General features: G+C 36.2%; 1 protein-coding gene across 2 annotated transcripts in view; it reads right to left on the reverse strand.

Annotated features, from left to right (window-relative positions):
* LOC142337471 (enhancer of mRNA-decapping protein 4-like) overlaps positions 1 to 22,499 on the reverse strand; it is a 35,663-nt gene that overhangs the window by 10,349 nt on the left and 2,815 nt on the right. For both annotated transcript variants that reach the window (XM_075386716.1, XM_075386713.1), the window contains exons 3-8: positions 17,444 to 17,623; positions 15,917 to 16,508; positions 15,551 to 15,685; positions 15,082 to 15,246; positions 11,796 to 11,997; positions 10,785 to 11,512 (exon numbers count right to left, since the gene is read on the reverse strand). In XM_075386716.1, coding sequence (XP_075242831.1) covers positions 10,785 to 11,512; positions 11,796 to 11,997; positions 15,082 to 15,246; positions 15,551 to 15,685; positions 15,917 to 16,508; positions 17,444 to 17,623 — 2,002 coding nt within the window. The remainder of the gene's footprint in view (positions 1 to 10,784; positions 11,513 to 11,795; positions 11,998 to 15,081; positions 15,247 to 15,550; positions 15,686 to 15,916; positions 16,509 to 17,443; positions 17,624 to 22,499) is intronic.

The raw sequence follows: 22,499 nt of genomic DNA on the forward strand, positions 1-22,499 counted from the left end.
AAGGACTCGAAGGGATCAACTTAGTAAACGTCACTTTTGAGCAGTGGGATTGAAAGATTGGGCCAGACGTGAAATTTGTTCTGCTCTCCAGACAAATACACTAGAGGGCCTTCAAATGACGTCATTAGAGATGATTATATAGCACAATACTCTATATAGCACTATAGTAGTGAATTGCCGCCACTTGAGTTCAGCTGCTTAAAATTTTAATGAGGGAAATTTAGATTGCTCAAAACGCGAAAAATGAAGGGCACAAAAGTCACTCGGAAAATCAAAGCAAAACGTTCAAGCAAAAATATTACATACAAAAGACCAACACGTTTACAATAATTGCTTCAAACTTCGTTCGAGAGCAATTAAGAACGATTTGATTACCCAATCAGTTATGTTTGTTTGCTATTTCACTGCGAATTTCTTTCAAGTCGGTCTTCTTTTTCTGACATTCAAAACCCCAGCGTTCGGGGACAATTTTCCCCCAGCGTTTGGGGTTTCTAGGAAAAAATAATCGAAAAACACTATTGAAGCACAATAGTAGCAGTCACCGTACGCAATCTACATTAAAAACAGAGCGAACTAACGTACCGAAATTTAGATCACGCAAAACAAAAAAAAAGTCAAGGGTGTAAAAGTCAATCCAAAAGTCAAAATGGCCGAGAGAAAAATTACCAAGAAAATCCAAGAAAAACAAAATCACCCTGAGAATGAAATAGCAATCGGGCATTAGCGCTCCATACAGCTTCTTGACGTTGGCTGCTTTATTGCTCGTTAGGGGATTCATTGTTGCAACTAATTTGAACTAATTTGAACTCCATCATCTAGTAAGACATAGTGAGTTAAAACAGAAGCCAAAAATCAAGAGGCATAAAACGAACAAAGGAAAAGAAACTTTCAAGGAAAGTTAACCACTACATTTTTCTATTTCAAAGAATGTAGCCGGCAAATTGTCAAAAAATAGCCACAGTCAGCCCTTGATGTCAATGGTTTCTAAATTGGAAAAAACTGAAGATACAGAATGACAGCTCTTTTCTGAAAGAATTCAAATTTAGTGTGCATTTTTCGTTTAGATTACACGAAAAAACTAAACTCCGTTCATAAACTGACGAACATACAGCTTAATGACAGTGCCATTTAAAATTCGATCTAAGTATCTGCTAAGCTTATTTATTAACTTGAATTATTAATTATTATTGTTTGCATTTACGAACTATTCTTAAACAACAGTGCTGAAGAATCAGAATAAACACGTTTTGAGTTTGAATCTAAAGTCAAGTTGAGATATTACTAATTTAAACCCGAAGGGAAACTTATTCAAATATATCTAAATTTCCGTATGAGAAAATTGTAAACACATTAAGTTCGCGTAACAATGCAGTTGCGAAGAAAAAGTTAACCCGGACATATAACCCGGAACTCTCGGAAGATAGTGAACACAACAAAAGACCAAACATAACCGACTAACGTCGGGCGAATTGCTCTCAAACGACCGGCGAGCGGTTGGCTTCGTCAGTAGCTAGCCACGGGGGGGGGGACGCACCGGGGGCTGATGGGGGCAACACTGGGTTGGGGGCAACAGCGCGGTTGGGGTGGAGGCAATAGTGGGGGTGTGGGGTCAACAGGGGGGTGTATCAACCTCTAAGAACCACCCTTCACACCATAAGTATAGGTCTCCAAAACAGTTTGAGCTGAAACAGCTGAAAGGCCCTAAGAGCACTTAATGCCCGCTGGGCGCTACCTGTTTATCACGTTTTTGAGGACGAAAAGTCAAAAGCGTCAGACGAAAAATCGGTCAAGCGAAAAATCGCATTAAAAAAAGACCGACAGGACTAATATAATTGCTACAAACTCGTTTGAGACCAATTAAAAGCAAAATTCGGTAAATAAAAACATTCTATTTCTATCATTACTCATTAATGGTTCCTCAGAACATTCAAGGCTCAACTATTGGTCATAAAAATCAGAATAGCTCTAGATTGAATAAACATATACGGCAGACTGTCGCAAAAAAGCCGCTGATTTCCATAGCCTCAATTGGGATAGCCACGAAGAAAAGAAAAATGATTTTTGTACAAAAACATTTCCAAGGTGCGAAATCTTTCCATTCATTTCGTTTAGACATACTTCTGTTGAGAGGATACTTATTAATGAGAGGATACAGGGGCAAGTATCAATGCCAATAAGCATTAGAGATGGTAGCTAAAACATAAGCATAAAGTTTAGGTAGCGGGCACCTCAAAATGGGCTTTATGGGTTCAACCCTTTTCTATTTTCGATTTCGTTTTTATGTTGCTTTAAGCTCTGATTACTTATTTTAACACGCAATAATGAGCTTAAAGAGTGAATAAAAAAGTAGTCAAAAAAACTATCAGTAGAAAAAAACTGCACTAAGGATGACTGACAGCACTGAAATAATAGCTGCATTTTTCGGTTGAGAACAATTAAACAGACACCAGTAAAAGGCGTCTAAAACTTCGAAATAACAAAACTCAAAAGTGCATCTCAAAGTCCCATAAAAACTTAATGGTTGAAAAGGCTCCAGACGCACAATTACTTACTAGCATGTGTGAAAAAACCTACTTTGGCCAAAAAAACGAGCCTAAAAACTTTTTGAAAACTTCAAAAAACGGCGTTGGAAATGCCTCGTGTAAAAAAAAATTGCTCATGTGACGAACTTTTTTCACAACTACTAATTTCGCTCTTTCGCCCTCAGTAACCCATCTCCAAGACTTAAAAAGTTTCGTTGGCCAGTAATGGTCGGTAAACTCAGAAAAGGACAAAAAAAATATTTAAAAATTTTGGAAACAATGGCAAATTTTAACAAAACCTTGCTAAAATTCAAGATATTAATATCCTAAGAACCATTTCATTGTCTCAGAGACAATCCAGTATCCCTGTTTCACGCCTGAAATAGTTTCACTGGCTCATAAAGATCCATACACTTGGAACATGATAAAAATTTTCCGGAAATTTGAAAATTTTAAATTTTATCCAAAAATTACTAAAACCGGAGTTATAAAAAATATTGAACATTCTATTAACTCTAGAAACTATGCAGCAACCTCTAAGAGCCGCCCATTACAATATAAGTATAAGTCTCCAAAACAGTTTGAGCTGGAAACAGAGCTGAAAGGCTCTAAGACCACTTAATGCCCGCGGGGCGCTACCTGTTTATCCCGTTTTTTGAGGACGAAAAAACAAAAGCGCCAGACGAAAAATCGGCCAAGCGAAAAATCGCATAAAAAAGACAGACAGGACTAATATAATTGCTACAAACTTCGTTCGAGAGCAATTAATCACTGAAAATTGAATAATAGCTGTTTTCTTACTGGACACCAGAGAAGTTTCCTCAGATAGTTGGCCGTCGTGTCATTTTGCGAAAAGTAGAATATTAATCGTACACAAGATTTAAAGACGCGTGGTAGCTTCCCAAACAAGAAATTAGGAAGTCAATAAAAGAGAATTATTGTAGTCAACTCTACATAGCACTGAGATCGATCGATGAAAATTTTACGCATGTAAAAGTATGAATTTGAACATGTCGACCTGATATGCCTCATAAAACTTCGCAAGTTGAGGTAGATCTAAACTACAAGTTGCGGTTCGCCATGTTTGCTGACATCGAGAAACTCAGTTCTGTGTTTTCTTCATTGAGTTTCAATTTGGCTACCGAGAACATTCATTCTACAATTCAGAAAAAATTGAAATTAGTTTGCAAAACCGAATAGGCAAATGCAGTATCATGAGCATAAAAATGATACCTCAAATCCGGTTGTGAAAATTTATCATGTGAAGGCAGAAGATAACAAGAAAGTGGCCCGGAAACTGATCTCTGCGTAAATTCTGTCCACATTTCTGCTCTATTAGAAAAAACTCTATTGATGACAACTTTTTGAGAGCAATTGATCAAATAAAATTTTAGGTCTAATACAGTTGATTCTATTCCTAGACGGTTGGACAGAACAGAACCAATCGTTGAAATTAATTATAACAAAAGCAGATGACAAATGGAGTCCTATGTAAATAACTGACTTAGTGTTGTCTTAAAAAAATAAGATCAAGTGAGAAGAGCTGTTACGATAGAAAAAATTCCTATAGGCATTATGTTATTTACTGAAGAAAAAACGTTTATTATGAAGAAAAAACGCTATTGTTAGTTGCAAAGTTGCAGGACGACAATATATTGATATCTCAAGAAATCAAAATTTTGTAAAAGAGTAGGCAGGCAGTTATTATACATAAGTAAATATATCACCGAAAAAAATCAGGTCATGTTTGTTCTTTGTGGACGGTAATTTACTGGACGTTAATTTCCACAATTTCATTCGCACATCGCAAATGAAGTCCAATGCAAATAACTGACTTATAGTTGTCAAAAAAGTTAAGATCATTTGAGACTCTCAGAAGAGCTGTTACGATAGAAAACAATTAAAATTCAAACATAGTGGCGATAACAACCGTGTGGTAATATTCATTATATGCCCGTAGCTCAGCTGTCTTTTTACCAACAATTAGAAGTTTAGCCGCATTAGTTTTATTGTGTAAACCATAGTTCAAAGAAGCAGACAGTTTCATTACAGATGCTTCCCGCTTCAAAAATCACTCCAAAAAATTGATTTAAAAAAGGACTTCTCCAATACTCCTCTTCGAGTCCTAAAACATAGCCGGCAGATTGCCGGAATAGCTGCCAAAGAATAGACCTGCGTGCCTTATAATAGAGATAGAAACAGATAGAGATCTAAATTGAAAAAAAAAACGACGCCGCTCAAAAAACTAGGTAAAAAACGTTCAGCGATAAATTAAAAGGTTGTTAAAATTCATTCCGCATAAACCTCTTACTAGGGTCCTTTACTGCACAAATGAGTTCCTTTGACCTTAAACAAATTTAAACTAAACTTAAGTTTTAAAGTGCAAAAGTCATTTTATTGAGTGAGGTAAGTCACGTATGATCAAAATCTAATCACGCAAATAACTTAAAAACTTTTGCTAAAGCGAGTGAGAAATGACGTCACGCGCGCAAATGCCGTTAGTGAGAGGAAGAAGTCATTCAGAAAATTTGACCTTTTCAGCTTTGCTGTGTGAACAAATGTAATACGAAAAAAGAACGTCAGACGACGAAACAAAAAACATAGCAGGACAAGTCCTGACGTACAATTCAAAGAATTTTCATTGACTAAACAGAAAAACTAGACTTAGAATGGACTATGAGTGAATTGAGAAAACCATTTTAAAAAAATCAGAACAAAAAAAATAAGAAATAAACAGAAAATCAATGTCAAAATGCCGCTTGTGAACAAAAAAACCACTAGCGAGAAATGAAAATTTAATTCAAACAAAAAACTAGGCCTAGAATGAGCTGTGAATGGATTGGGAAAACCATTAAGAGAAAAACCCGATCCAAAAAATCGAAAAAACAGTAAAAATCAGAGTGAAATTGCCGCATGTGAACAAAAAAACCACTAGCCAGAAAGCGAATTTTTGTTCAAACACCGTTTTCTCACTCTACTTTAAATTTAGAGCGAAAAAATTTCACGCCGCAAAACCACTCGCTTTTTCGCTCCACTTCCTGTTTCGGCGTGACCAAAATCACTACTCCAATTTGACTTCAAAAATCATGAAAATGTGTGAACAGATCTTAAAAAACATAGCCGGCAGATTGCCGGAATAGCTGCGAAAGAATAGACCTGCGTGCCGTATAATAGAGATAGAAACAGATACAGATCTAAATTGAAAATCGACGCCACTCAAAAAGCTAGGTAAAAAACATTCAGCGATAAATTAATAACGCTTGTTACAATTCATTCCACAGAAGCCTCTTATTAGGGACTTTTACTGCACATAAGAGTTCCTTTGACCTTAAACAAATTCAAATTAAACTTGAGTTTTAAAGTGCAAAAGTCATTTTATTGAGTGAGGTAAGTCACGTATGATCAAAATCTAATCACGCAAATAACTTAAAAACTTTTGCTAAAGCGAGTGAGAAATGACGTCACGCACGCAAATGCCGTTAGTGAGAGGAAGAAGTCATTCAGAAAATTTGACCTTTTCAGCTTTGCTGTGTGAACAAATGTAATACAAAAAAAGAACGTCAGACAACGAAACAAAAAACATAGCAGGACAAGTCCAGACGTACAATTCAAAGAATTTTCATTGACTAAACAGAAAACGGACTATGAATGGATTGGTTCAACCATTTAGAAAAAAAACCGATCCAAAAAAACGAAAAAACAGTAAAAATCAAAGTCAAACTGCCGCATGTGAACAAAAAACCACTAGCGAGAAAGCGAATTTTTGTTCAAACACCGTTTTCTCACTCTACTTTAAATTTGGAGCGTAAAAAATTCACGCCGCAAAACCACTCGCTTTTTCGCTCCACTTCCTGTTTCGGCGTGACCAAAATCACTACTCCAATTTGACTTCAAAAATCATGAAAATGTGTGAACAGATCTTAAAAAAAAGACAGCGGCCCAATACAATTCAAATTCTTTGAATTGTAAAAAACCAAGAGCACCGCAATATAGCTTCGCTCAGCTTACAGCTTCGCAGCTATAAAAAGACAGCGCCCCAATACAATTCAAATTCTTTGAATTGTAAAAAAAACAAGAGCACCGCAATATATCTTCGCTCAGCTTACAGCTATAATAAATAATCCGATTCAAAATAATGTGCCAACTGTTCAAGCAGCTTTTTCAAGTATTTAGGAAATAAAACACAGGTTGGCTGGAGGTCGGTAGTTTGAGAATCACTGAATGAAAATTTAATTTTCCCCGAAAATGTCCTGAAAATTCCTTCTAAGATCTCCAGGAAAATAATCAGATATGAGAGCGAAATTAACAATTGGATGAAGAAGGAAACTTTATGCTTCATCGACACCTTGTAAAACAAGACACGACATCATTACAATTCCTCATTGATATCTTGGACATCGATTTAATGACATCGTTTTCTGATAGCTCAATGAAAGACGCCATTTCCGTGACACTTGAAGGAAAAATATTTGCAGTAAAACCAAAGATCACAGCTTTAAGAGCCGAATAAATCTATTAGACAAAAATTATATTTTACTTATTAAACTTAACGAGGTTAGCTGCACAGCCTCTTTTTGGGAGCTTCTCATTGTCGCCTCCTAAAACGTTCTTTGGCATTGAATGCTTTTTCGATAGTTTTGTGGACAATTTTGGCAACAGTTGGCAACTTTCTCTACAGTTGGCAACTTTCTAAGAGCAATTTTCTGTAGTGCTTTACATATGGGTAAACGACATCATTTAGAGGCACATTTTTCGAGGCCAACATTGCATTTTCAAGAGTTTCTTTGATCAAATAATTTCCAAAAGCTTTAATATCGGGAGTTACTAGTATCGACATTCAATTTTTTGAATGGCTTTCCATTCCGAAACTTGGATATTGAGCAACTGAGACCACCATGATCAGATTCCGTAAAATTCTAGAAATTAAGGTGGTCCCTTGGTTGTAATTACATGAACCAATATACAGCCAGATTTCTGGGCAGAAAAATTAACATGCTGCACTAGGCCCCACTCATCAAGAAAAAAACGCTAATTGTAAGTTGCATAGTTGAAGACGACAATACATTGATATCTCCAGAAAATTTTGTCAAAGAGTAGGCAGGCAGTTATTATATTAACATAACCGACTGACGTAGGAAGAATTTCTCTCGAACGGCTAGTGGGAGCTCTAATCAATTGCAGCCTGCTTCATGTGGGGGGGGGGGCTAAATGGGACTCAGAAGTTCAATAGTGGGCTTCAGATAACAACATTAGAGGTTAATGTATACCACTATTGATATTTAAAGTGAAAAATGACTCCAGTTTCGGCGCACTTCTCCTTTGACTTTTAGTATTAAATTGCCGCCAATTGAGTTCAGCTGCTTGAAAGTGTGAATGAGAGAGAATTTTAGATCATGCAAAACGCAGGAATTCAAGGGCGTTAAAAAAGTCGCTCGAAAAGTCAACGATCAAGCAAAAATTTCGCATAAGACACGTTTTCAATAACTGCTTCTTTTCGAGGGCAATTACAAGTTGTTATCATTGAAAAATTCAAATTATGTTTGTTCTTTTTGGGCTATAAATGACAAACATACCCGGCAGATTGCCGGAAAATAGCCGCCGTTGATTCCAATAAGCATGATTGGGATTGAACGAATAGAATATATTGAAAAAAAAAAGATTTTTGTACAAAAATATTTTTTAAGTCCGATTTAATTTGATGGCATTTTGTAGTTGAACATACTTCTGTTTCTTAGAGAGAGGCTACAGGGGCTACTATCAACACCAATAAGCATTAGAGGTGGTAACTAAGACTGATAGGAACGACGTTCAAATAGCGGGCATCTAAAATTGGGCTTTATGGGTTTATCCCGTTTCCATTTCTGACTTCAATTTTTTATACCTACTCTGTTCATTTTGAATTGCTTTGCTTAGCAACTGATGTTCAAATTCACTTTTAGCAGAATGAGAGAAGAGAGAAACTAGCCTAGAGAAGTCAAAAAGATTTCACGCAAAATGTCGAAAAAGCGGCAAAATGGTAAAGCAAAAAAAAGTTTGACGAAGTAAAAAAACATAGCAGGACAAGTCCTGACGTACAATTCGAAGAATTTTCATTGACTAAACAGACAAACTAGACCTAGAATGGACGATGAGTGAATTGAAAAAACCATTTTAAAAAAATCAGATCAAAAAATATTTAAAAAAAAACAGAAAATCAATGTCAAAATGCCGCATGTGAACAAAAAAAACCACTAGCGAGAAATGAAAATTTAATTCAAACAAAAAACTAGGCCTAGAATGAGATGTGAATGGATTTGGAAAACCATTTAGAAAAAAATCCAATCCAAAAAATCGAAAAAAAAAGTAAAAATCAGAGTCAAATTGCCGCATGTGAACAAAAAACCACTACTAGAAACCGAATTTTTGTTCAAACACCATTTTCTCACTCTAGTTTAAAATTAGAGCAAAAAAATGCACGCCGCGAAACCACTCGCTTTTTCGCTCCATTTCCAGTGTCGGCGTGACCAAAATCACTACTGCAATTTGACTTCAAAAATCATGAAAATGTGTGAACAGATCTTAAACAGATCTTAAATAGCTGCGAAAGAATAGACCTGCGTGTCGTATAATAGAGATAGAAACAGATACAGATCTAAATTGAAAAAAAAATCGACGCCGCTCAAAAAACTTGGTAAAAAACATTCAGCGATAAATTAATAACGCTTGTTATAATTCATTCCACAGAAGCCTCTTATTAGGGACCTTTACTGCACATATGAGTTCCTTTGACCTTAAACAAATTCAAATTAAACTTAAGTTTTAAATTGCAAAAGTCATTTTATTGAGTGAGGTAAGTCACGTATGATCAAAATCTAATCACGCAAATTACCTAAAAACTTTCGCTAAAGCGAGTGAGAAATGACGTCACGCGCGCAAATGCCGTTAGTGAGAGGAAGAAGTCATTCAGAAAATTTGACTTTTTCAGCTTTGCTGTGTGAACAAATGTAAAACGAAAAAAGAGCGTCAGACGACGAAACAAAAAAAACCAAGAGCACCGCAATATAGCTTCGCTCAGCTTACAGCTTCGCAGCTATAAAAAAAAAGACAGCGCCCCAATACAATTCAAATTCTTTGAATTGTAAAAAATACGAGCGCAATAATAGCCGGCTATTAATAAGATACTTTATGTCAAATACGACAACAGCGAGAACCTCCACAGACTTCAACTTCTGTTTGTATGTTTTGAAGGTGACTATTTCTGACAAAAAATCAAACAAAGCCAATCAGTCTCTAATCCTTCCTCGTGGAGCACTTAGATAAAATAGTCTGTTGGCCAGCAATTTTTAACAAAAAAATATCAACTCTACTGCTTTTGATCCAGGTTTCCTTCAAAACAACTAGTTGCCAATATAAAGATTCAATCATGGCTAAAACATTGTTCGTTTTGTTCTTAATTGATCGAGCACTATCAGTGTAAATTTTAAAAATAGATAATCAATAGAGGACTCAACAAATAATCACTGATTTTCGCCGAGAATTTAAAGAATCTCTGACCTTAGCGTCTAGCTAAAACTTAGAGAACATTTTCAGGCCAGAATTCAGGCTCTTCAACAATTGCAACGACAAAATTAAAGACGTGGAATGAATTCATACGAGACTCATCCATAGAGACTATTGAATATGTAGAAGACAAACATTTTAAGCCTTGCAAGTGTTCAAGACCAGGCTGTGTGACGGACACACTTATCCTGCCATTACATAGATGCCGCCTTTTGACCAAAGTTTTAACTGCAACAAAGGGTGCCTGCATGTTTTGATTCGTCCCACTTTTGAATTATTTTCGTCTCGTGGTGGCGGTCCTTTCAATTGCTGACGACTTTTCATCTTCTGCCCGACGCTTATTGGAATTTCAATCACTTGCAGTACTTTTTTCCAGCTTCTGACAGCAGGTTCAAAAATTCTCGACATCTTTATCTTTCTCCGCCCCTTATGGTATAATAACGCTCATTGGGGGGGGGGGGGTCTATACATTGTTATTTGACCACTAAGCTGGACGTACGTTAATTTCCACTTTCATTCGCACATCCATCACAGCTAATGTATCATAGCAACTACGCGCTATCTGATATCTTATACCTGATATTAAATAAACAAAGTCGAAACAAAAAGGAGCCAGTAAAAATTATAGAAAACTAATAAATTTCTTCGGATCGTAGAAATGACATGCTCTTAATAGTAGCTCTGGCTTTTTCTAAGCGGCCATTAAAAAAATCATCAACTCACCTTCATAACTGCGTCCGTTGAGGTCAATTTCTGAGACACCATATTATTCATATCGTTGATAATGGGATGTACAACTTTCTTCACCATCGGCACCACTTGCTGTTGTATTTCTAGCTTCACATGTGCTGCAATAGCATCTTTTGTGACTGTTTTTGCTTCTTTTTGGTTCGCTGTTACAGAGGCTGTCAACTTATCCAACCGCTTTTCCAGCTGAGCTTGGTTCTCTTGGATTGTTTTAAGAGCGGTCAAAACTTCTGTCAAATCAATTTGCGGTACCGTCGAATTTTCTTGAGGGGCAGAACCGGTAATATTGATCAATGGCTGAGTATCGCCCGCACTTACCGGGTTAACAACCTGGTTGCTGCTCAATAACGAATTACTTTGAGCACTTTTCTTGCTGGTTTCGGCAGTAGTAGAGGGTCCAACCAAGCCGATCAGAGCCTTCAAAGCATCAGCATCTGCATCGTTTTTGGACTGTTGACGCTCTGAAGGCCGAGGTGTTGTCGACTGGAATAACTTCATCACGCTGTCATTTATTTCCAAGTTATTACTGTTCGGTTGCGGTGTGCTGGGGTCGATACTGGCGCTGTTTGTGAACCCGGGCATCAATGTAGGGCTTCGAGTGACGTTGGTCAAGGAACTGGTTGGATCATCGTCCCAGGAGTCAAAACCAGCATAGTTGAGCGAGCTGTTGGTTGCCGGTGTTTTAGAACTCGCAGCTACGGGTTCTAAAAGCATTAATGAAGTATGCTTGTTTACTTGAACCAATTCTTAAAGAAATTGACATCAGGGGTTACTACAGCGAAACACAATGAGAAATTTAAGCATTGCATTATTATTAAACATGCTACACAAAACTTGCGACAGTTTTTGTTAAAGATTTTAAAACGATGGTTTGTATAGCGTTCGCCTATCCAATAGGAGTTTAACTAGCCGCTAAAATTAATGCATGTTACTCATAGCATTCTATGCCAGGTAGGTCATAGAACTTTCATTTACAACGCAACGAACTTTTATCTGTGACGGCTGGCACAACATGAGGTTTCTCGGGCGCCGCTCCAAAAGAGTTAGGTCCCAGGAGCATGTCAGAATCGTCATTATCATCTTCATCGTCCACGTCATTATCTTCATCCTCCTCAATTTCTACGCACTCGACTTCAAGGTCCAATGTTGTCGGCTCCTCGTCCGTTGCAAGGACAGGAAGTTTAGTCAACTAAACCAAAAAACGGTGATCCTCTTAACAGAAAACTACACTCACGTTCTATTATGCGATCAGAGACAAAACTGCTGTCTGACTCTCACAATTTACAAAGTAAGATACAAAAGATTGAGTAATTGGGAAACTTGCACAAAAAATTAAAAAAAAAATAGCTGACAGATTGCCAGAAAATAGCCGCAATAGCTTCGTAGATCTGCAGTCTCAAAAACAGAAAGACCAAAAAAATTCGTCTTTTCATTCAAGGCTGATATTTCATATTTTGACTAAAAATCTGTAAGATTTTGCTGCCTCTATTAGGTGCTCTCAAATAAAAATCATTTAGAGTGACACATAACCATTTAACCTTATCTCTTTGAATTAAAGTAAATAAAAGCCAATTTCAAAGTGAGGAAGTCACTTTTGAGAGTGAGGTAAGTCAAATGTGACCAGAAACTTAATCACGCGAATGAACAAAAAACTCGCTTCACTAGGAGCGAAAAATGACGTCACGCACGCAATTCAGTTGAAATTGCATGAACGAATGAACAAAAAGCAGATTTGAAGTGGTTGTGACGTCATTTGGTCGTAACAAAAAGCGCGACGACGAAATAAAACATAGCCGAAAGACTTCCGGAACCGACTCGAAGCGTCAGAACTTCACAAACAAAACCGTAACATTAGCTTGGACTAATTTCGCCACGTTTCCGTCAACATGCACATTAATAAATTGATTTGGAAAATCCATATAACGTTGAAAAAATTAAAAAATTTTTTGCATTATAAAATGAAGGGTTCCTATCACAGATCTAAAGGCAGGCATTGCTCATACTGTTTCTCATTCAAGCTGAGATAAACAAAATCAAAAATCAATAACTAAACATAGACGGTTTCATATTAAAAATGAAACAACTTTAACTGGAAACGTTTACAAAAGTAACTAGGTGTTCGTAAAAAAGATCGTTTAAACCCTTTCTAAAAATTTTAAAAAGAAACGACTAAAGCTGAAAAAAGAAAAGTTTTTCAGTTCACACATTACGTAAGAGATTTTAGCTCCAATTGGGAATTAAAGAAATCCATTATTAACCAAAGCAAGCAAATTGAACGATGTTTCCGCCGAACTGACAAAAATCGGTAAAAAGTTGTATATAATTTTATTTCTCAAATAATTTTTCACTGTTTCATGCAAAAGATTTTAACATTCAGAAGTCGATACAAAAATACAAAGCATATAGATTCTTTGAATTCGCATTAAAAGCCGAAATTATGCTGAAAACGACCAAAACGATCAAAATTAAGAAATGTCGCATCTCTTCAGAAACTAATAAAAACTTCTTTTCAGTTCAACTATAGTATCACATCATTTTAGAGTTGTACACCAAAAGTTGATCACAGATGCCCTCCAACAAAGTAAAAAGTTGGCTCTAGAAAAAATAAAGGCCAACGAAGAGTGGTCAAATTTTTAAGCAACAAACATAGCTGGCAGATTGCCAGAAAAAGGCCGCAATAGCTTCGTCGATCTGAAGTTTCAAAAAGACAGCACAAAGAAAGCCCAAAACATAAACATCTTTTTTAATGCTGAGATGTTTCACTTTGATTGAGAATCTGTATTACTTATTGCTGCTTCCATTTGCTGCCCTCAAATCTCCTTTAATTAAAAAGACACGCACTCACTTGAATTTATCTCCTTGAATTAAAGTAAAGAAAAATCAATTTCAGAGTGAGGAAGTCATTTGATTTTTGAGGGTGAGGTAAGTCACATGTGAACAAAAACAGCTCTCTTCATATCACGAATGGACCAACTTTTACTGAAAACGTTTACAAAAGTAACTAGGTGTTGGTGAAAATGATTGTTTGAACTCTTGTGTTACAAAAAATTTTGTAAACAAGAAACGCCCACAGCTGAAAAAGGGAAAGTTTTTCAGTTTAACCGTTACGTCAATGAAATTTTAGTTCTTTTGGGCAATTAAGTGAATCTGTTTAAAACCAAAGTCAGCAATCTGAACGATGTTTCCGCAGACCTGACACAAATCGGTAAAAAGTTTTATATACTTTTATTTCTCAAATAATTTTTTGCTGTTTCATTCAAATGATTTTAACACGCAGAAGTCGGTAAAAAACAAAAACGAATAACGACTATGAACCCGCATTAAATAGCCGGAATTATGCTGAAAACGACCAAAACGTTGAAAATGAAGAAAATGTCACATCTCCAGAAACTAACAAAAATCCTGTTGACGAAATAAAAATCATAGCAGGACAAATCCTGACGTACAATTCAAAGAATTTTCATTGACTAAACAGTAAACTAGACCTAGAACGGACTATGAATGGATTGGGAAAACCATTTAGAAAAAAATCCGATAAAAAAACAAATCAAAGTGAAATAACCGCATGTGAACAAAAACCACTAGCGAGAAAGCGAATTTTTGCTCACAAACACCGTTTTCGCGCCGCTTCCTGTTTCGGCGTGACCAAAATAACTACTCCAATTTGACTTCAAAAATCATGAAAATGTGTGAACAGATCTTAAAAAAAAGACAGTGTCCCAATACAATTCAAATTCTTTGAATTGTAAAAAACAAGCGAAGGTCAATGATAGCCTCAGCTATTGTTTTGAAGCTATTAATACACACTCTAAGTTCAGTAAAAAAGCCGCAATTTGATGAAAAATCGACAAAAATGCTGTATATATGTAGAAAGTGGCTATATATGGGACAACATATCAATATGTTTTCAATGTCAGCATGCGAACTTAAACGGTTTTTATTTGAACCGTTGAAAAATATTTCCAAATTTTCAACAAAATTTTTGAAATTGATTTGATTCATATCGCGGCTATTATATTTTGTCTTCTAGTAATCTTCGAAAATTTTGATGAGAATATTCTAAATTATATTATATTATCGTTTTTCTATTCTGTTGCTATTTTTGTCGCGCAAAAATTTTCCAACTGTGCTTTTTGCTTTTATCGGGGACAATAGTGAAAGAACTTCTAGCGTACACTGGAGCCCAAATACTTGCTACAAATCTATCGCTATGCCGAGTTTTGTAACTATCAATCTCTATACAATTTCTAAAACTGCTGAGCAGTAATCCTACCTTGGATGCCGAATTGAGCTCCTCATTGATCGAGTCGGCATCGCTGAAGGCAGCATCGTTCTCTTCGTCTTCATCCTCCTCCACAGTGGCTCCAGCCATGTTTCCGTTCACAGAAGAATCAACTGTGCCCGATGTTGACTGCTCTTTGGTGGGAACGGGAAGAATCTGCACACAATAACTGTGTAAATACACATATATCGAAGTTATGATGATTAATTATTTTTAGGCTGTGAATTGATAATTACATCTAACAGATTTGTATTAAAACTCATTATATAATTTGAGAAGGGAATTTTAAACCGCATGCAGCTCGTCAAGAGATCACCGAATGTAAATCAACTCGTTTTTACTCCAATTAACAAATCGTCCAGATTTCATTAATTTTATCCTATGGCAAATCACGTTTCCAGAAAAGTGCGAGAACTTCCAATTCGAGACACCCTTGCAATGGTCAGGTGTGGTGACCAACCTGGGGTTTGATAGGTATGGCAGCCGCAAGTCCCTTTGGAGTGAGATGTTTCTGAGGGTTGAACACATCGGACGATACTCTCACCTCTAATTCCTGCATCGTCTTCGTATTGATCGAGGTCATTTTAATCACCACCTAATATACCACAATACATGGAACCTAGAACTCAAAGAATTAACTTGAAAAAATACCGGATTTTCAAAAACAAAATTCTATGTAAATTTTTACGGCAGGTCCTTGTCTCATTTGAAAGCAATCAGAATAATCCGCAGTGAGTGTTTCCTTTAAAAAACCGCATGGCCTCGGCAACTAAAGACGTGAAAAATTTGACAGCGAAAGAGCCGATGAGAGATTTGAGAAGCGTACCTCGTTCAAACTAGCACCTCTTTCATGTTCATCCTCCTCTTCCTCGTCAGTTTGGATCTGCCAGATAGAAAAAGACAATACTGGACTCGACAGCACATACTCAGTGCACACGAAGAAGACCGCATATCCCGATTTGTCTTTATTCTGGTGCTTTTTCAAGGTCAGAATGTACATAATCTCGCGCATGACGTCAGTCAAGACTACATAGCGACCTGTAGGATCCATGGCCGCCTTCAACATCGGCTGAGGATCCCGATCGAAAGTTATCGTCTGGAGTAACTTCCACGTAGAGGCGCACCATAGTTTAATTTCGCGGTTGAAGTCAGCGCCAGTTACAAAGAACCTCCAGAACGATTCCGAAACGTATGGATCTCGATGATTATCGCAAAATAGCAGAGAAGACAACTTGCTGTGTTTGGCATGCGGTTGGAAATTTTGCAGACATTTGCTTGTTGGGGGAGTTTTGTCAAAGAGAAGCTGGAAACACTTCATGCAGCCGTCCTCGGATACAGTGGCTAGGATCTGTGCGTCTGGTGAGACGTCACAGTCAGTGACAACACCTCCGTGGTCTTTGATGCTGATATACGAATCACTAAAATAGAAGGCGTTATTGACATTTATATCTATCCTAATTAAGCCGCAACAGACGAGTCACAGAGTTCTTACATACACATCCCTCACTTCTTTTATGGCCCCCAATTGGCATTTAGATGTTTTCGGTTTGTACCCTTAGTAGTTCTAAATCATTAATACAATGATTCGCCATATACAAGGAGTAAAAAACGGTAGGGATTCTGCAATAAATGAGTTGATATAAAGCACGTCAGTAGGTGATAAAAAGAAGTACGCGCACAGGTGCAAGTTGTCGGAATAGGTCCAAATTTTTCTCAGAGATGCCCTCTTGGTTTTTCGTTTCAAAATATGATTGCTCAGCGACTTAACAGAAACAATGTGTAGTTTTAAATAACGATCAGTATATCTGGTCAAAATATTTTCCTGAAAGTATATGCACATGATGAGCATATAAATGTTATATCCCGAATCAGAGTAGGTTGACTGCATACATGTGAATTATTTTTAAAGATGCCTCGCGGCTCTTGATTCTTAGTTTCAGGTTTTTTTGAGCGATTTCCAATGAAATCTTTACAATTTGCGTTTTCAACCCATAAACCCAAATGTTTTCTAATCAGTCTTTTCGATTAACCAATGCCATTTTACCCAACCTGTCATTTTAGGCAATGCTATTTTACCCAATACCAACTTACCCAATGCTCTTTGATCTTTTAGTTAATTATACGATGTTCGGTTGTGATAGTTTCATATCAAGTTGCAAGAGCCATTTAATTATATAGTCAGCAAAATAGTCGTTCTGGTAATTTTAAAAATAGGGTAAATTAAAGTTGGCATTGGGTATAATGGCATTGGGTACATTGTCCTGACACCGTGTTTTCAAATGAACATAAGATAATCCATAGCAGCTTTTTCTATTCATCATAATAACACCGGAATAAACCTCCTGTCGCCTACCTGATATCCTTGAGATTAAGTTCTCTTTGTTCTTCAAATTTATTTGAAAGCATGTCGAGGTCAAAGACGTTTACAGTCTTGTCACTTGTGACCACAAAAAGGGGAGGTGGTTCCTGCATCTCTTTGTCAGTGTAGTCTCCCTCGCAACTAGGAGGACCCATTGTAGGCTGCCACTTCAACCTACAAAAAAAACCACACTACAATCAACATGACATGGAACAAAACCGAACTAATAATAATCAGGAGGCTCGATGGAATCTGTGCGCGGTAGAGAATGTTCCAATATATCGCTTTCAACCACTAAAATGACAAAAAAAAAACTTCCGAAATGAAAACAACGTAAATGTCAGGTTTTAAAAATTAAATCAAAGCCCCTATATTTTTTCTTAGTATCCAAAAACAATGCATAATATTGCTACAAAAAACTAAGATGTGTCGGTAACGACATTGTTTTGATAGCCACGCAAAAGTGCAAAACAAGAAGTATTAAATAGAAGCCTACTTTAAATGGAAAAACACAATGACTTTTCTCTAATTTCGTGCTTTTGAGTTTGATTTTTTTGATAAAAAACTTAATCATAAAGCTTTTTAATTAATTCAACAGTTTAATTCAAAAATGCCCCCAAAAGAAAGCAATCAAAGACGTTGCAGCATCCTGCCTCTAAGACCCACACAGGTATATCTTCTCAAAGAAAATTTGGAAAACCGTAATTGAATTCAATAGAAAAACTACAACCGCAATTCCGCTGGAAAAGCTTTGAGCTCAAATCAGAAACCACGCAATAAAAAAAGCAATGAAATAACAATATTACAATGCCGAACGATTATCGCATTAGTTATTTATCAACTTAACAATGTAATCACAAAAACAACATAGCCGGCAGATTGCCGGAAAACAGCCGCCGTTGACGCGTTTGCTGCACATCAGGATTGAAACAGAAGAAGAGATAAATTGAACAAATTTTTTTCTGTTTTTTTTTTCAGTGTCAAAAAGTGTTCTAATTTGGCGTGCAGTTTGACTTGCATTTTAAAGCTATACTTAATTCAGCTTCTAAACTGAAAGATAATGAGCTTAACACCAGTGTCAGCTAGCAAAGACTCTAATGAACTTTGATAACCTTATTCTCAATGACTTATTGACCGGGTTTTATCGGTAAATCCCGTCTTCTGATTTCGATTTCTTGACTTTGACAGTATTCACCAAATTGCGTAATTTAACGCGTGAAAGAACTTAAAATGCATTCAGTTGAAAAAGTGAGTGAAGTAAGTCAGAACTCAAACGTGAAAATGGTGACTTATGTAAAACGAAAAACGTGATCAAAATGTAAAGCGAAATAAAAAAAGGAGAGCGCCGAAATAATAGCCGTTGAGAGGCTGACGGCGACCATTAATCATGTAATAATTTTACAGCAACCTAAGTTTAAATTTTGAAACAGATGACAATTTAACGGAATTATCAATATAACATTTTTTCTCAGTTATACTAAATGCACGCAAGCTCCGTCGTTAGAGAGGTGAAATAACAAAACCTAACTTATAACCTGTCAAAACCTGTCTTAACAACAAAACAACAACTTACAGAAATAAACAACTTACATAAATAAATAAAGTGATCAAAAGGTACAGCAAAATAAAAAGAGAACGCCTCAATAAAAGCCGTTGCGATGCTGACGGCGGTTCTTGACAATGTAAAAAATTGACAGCAACCTAACTGTAAATTTTGAAACAGATGATAATTTAACGGAATTATCAACATAACATTTTTTTGTCAGTTATACTAAATGCACGCAAGCTCCAACGTTAGAAAGGTAAAATAACAAAACCTATTTAAACAAAAATAAAGTGCTGTGGACAAAAATCTGTCAAAACCCGTCTAAACAAAAAGTGCTGTGTACTTCGATTAAAATTCTCCCAGCTAAAATTTACTTTAACAATCTACACAGAATAACCAGGCCAGAAAGAAAAAGGAAATGTCAAAAAACTTTGTTCAAAAACTCATTGTCAAAGGAACCCATAGTCAAAAACTTATTGTCAAAGGAACTTATAGTCAAAAATCTAACTCAAGAAACAACTTATATGAACTGCTGAATTCAACCGCTTTATAGCTAACGCTGACACTCCAAAACAATGCAATTTCTCAAAGCATAAACCTAGGACAGCAAACTAATGAACAAACCAACAAAAACTTCACTCCGACAAATTTGCAGTGCATTCAAGAAAATTTACATAAAACATACAAAAGAAATGTTTTAAATTAGATCAACTTCGGCATCTGGAACCAAAATATTCTATTCACCAAGTAAAAAAAATAATCGCATCTTAAGTAAAAACATAGCCGGCAGATTGCCGGAAAATAGCCGCCATTGATGCGCTTGATGCTCATTGGGATTGAAACAGAAAAAAAGAGAAAAATTGACCTAAATTTTTTTTTTCAGTGTCAAAAAGTGTTCTAAATTGGCGTGCAGTTTCAATCGGATTAAAGCTATAACTAAAACTATACTTAATTCAGCTTTAAACTGAAAGCTAATGAGCTTAATACCAATGCTAGCTAGGATACACTGCTGAACTTTGATAACCTAATTCTCAATGACTCAATGACTTGGCTTTATCGGTTTATCCCGTCTCTTGTGATCTTTTGACTATGAAAGTACTCACCAAATTGCGCAATTGAATGCGTGAACGAATTTAAAATCCATTCAGTTGAAACATAGAGTGAAGTACGTCAGAAATCAAACGTGAAAATAGATCAAAAAATACCGAAAAAACATAAAAACATACCCGGCAGATTGCCGGAAAATAGCCGCCGTTGATTCCAATAAGCATGATTGGGATTGAAAGAATAGATATCGAAAAAAAAGATTTTTGTACGAAAACATTTTTTAAGTCCGATTTATTTTGATGGCATTTCGTAGTTGAACTTACTTCTGTTTCTTAGAGAGAGGCTAGAGGGGCTACTATCAATACCAATGAGCATAAGATATGGTAACTAAGACTTATAGGAACGGCGTTCAAACAGCGGGCATCTAAAATTGGGCTTTATGGGTTTATCCCGTTTCTATTTCTGACTTCAGTTTTTTAGATTGACTCTGTTCATTTTGAATTGCTTTGCTGAGCAACTGATGTTTAAATTCACTTTTAGCAGAATGAGAGAAGAGAGAAACTAGCCTTGAGAAGTCAAAAAGATTTCACGCAAAATGCTGAAAAAGCGGCAAAATGGTAAAGCGAAAAAAGTTCGAAGTAAAAAAAAATAGGAGCGCTATAATAGCCGGCTGAGAAGATGAGGGCGGCTATTAAAAACAACCTGCGAGTAAAAATTAGAGTGAAAAATTTCACGCCGCAAAACTACTCGCTTTTTTGCTCCATTTCCTGTTTCGGCGTGACCAAAATCACTACTCCAATTTGACTTCAAAAATCATGAAAATGTGTGAACAGATCTTAAAAAAAGACAGCGCCCCAATACAATTCAAATTCTTTGAATTGTAAAAATGGAGAGCGACTAAATAATAGCGGTTGGTCACTAAGTTATTCAGTGGGCATAGCCTGTCAAAATTACCAGTGTCATTTAAATCATTCACCAAATAGGCAGTACACGTTTTGCGACATGAGGGAGGATCTAAAAGATGTATACTCTACGTAGTGATCCCATGTTTTTGTTTAAAGGCAAATAAAGTGTAACTAACACATTCAGCCCCAATAACAATAAATGAAAAAACTTAAGTCGCTTTAATAAATGACAAAAAGTGCGTCCTGGTGATATGCTTCCTGGTGATAGTTGAAAACAGTACAGTTATTCCTTCAGATATTACATGTAGCACCAGAGAGGACATATTAGGGCAACTCGTCCGTATCAAGTGCCTCTTGTAATGGAAGAGAAATTCTCAAGATTGTTATCTTAGCTACGATCAATTAGCTTTAGAGACTAAAATAATATTTTAGCATAAACAAAAGTATGCTAAACAATATCAAGTCAGATTATACATTAGTATGATCAAAATCATTGTGGTTCTTTTCCAATAAAAAATTAGTCAAACCTAACAAGAACCGAAAATTTGATGTTCATTGGTAATGACTAGGCACGTTCATTATCGCAATTTAAATGAAAAGTCTCCATTCCGCCAGGAAATATTTTATCTAATATATTGTTTTCTTGTCTGATGCATTTTAGGATCAAATTGAATACTTCACAACAATGCAGCTCTCGTGCTATATAAATTTTGTATTTTGAAGCTAACTGCCTCCTGAACAAAATAGCTCGCGTCCTGATTGTGGGCTGAAATAGGACTTGAATGTTTTTACCCTGTATTCAAAGTTTAGTATTTATTTGCCAGCGATTCTTGTTTCACTTTATGCATTGCTTTGACAGAAGTTGTCTTTGCAAAAATTGTGGAGGAAGACATACAGAGTAGCTTAAAAATCAATCAATCCAAGATGTGGGATAATGAAGATGTTTAAATTGCGATAATCCAAGATGTTTAAATTGCGATAATGAACGTGCCTAGTCATTACCAATGAACATCAAATTTTCGGTTCTTGTTAGGTTTGACTAATTTTTTATTGGAAAAGAACCACAATGATTTTGATCATACTAATGTATAATCTGACTTGATATTGTTTAGCAAATTTTTGTTTATGCTAAAATATTATTTTAGTCTCTAAAGCTAATACTGAAGCGACCTCAAATTGTGTTAATGCATTTCTTTCTCTAACATGATTTTACCGCCTTTTGCACGTTGATTTCTTTTCCAAAAAAAGTGGTAATGTTAAAGTTACGCTGACTATGAAAAGTAGTAAAACTGGAAGAATCCCAACAAGAAAGATGATCACAGCCAAGCTGAGGATCGCTCAGTGCGTAAAACTATTGAATCTTGTTTCAGTAAAACACACCAGATGTCTTAGACACAATCGTCAGCCAACCCGAGTGTTTAGTCAATATTGTCCACTCACCCACGTGAGAAGCAACAACGAAAACAATCCTCTAACGCCAAACCACTTCTAGCTCGACATGTCCTCTGTAACGTTCCCTGAGCGCTCTTTACTGAGACACACACATGGAGTA

Source organism: Convolutriloba macropyga, chromosome 4, assembly GCF_964194025.1.
Source record: "Convolutriloba macropyga chromosome 4, txConMacr16.3, whole genome shotgun sequence".
Classification (NCBI taxonomy): Eukaryota; Metazoa; Xenacoelomorpha; order Acoela; family Convolutidae; genus Convolutriloba; species Convolutriloba macropyga.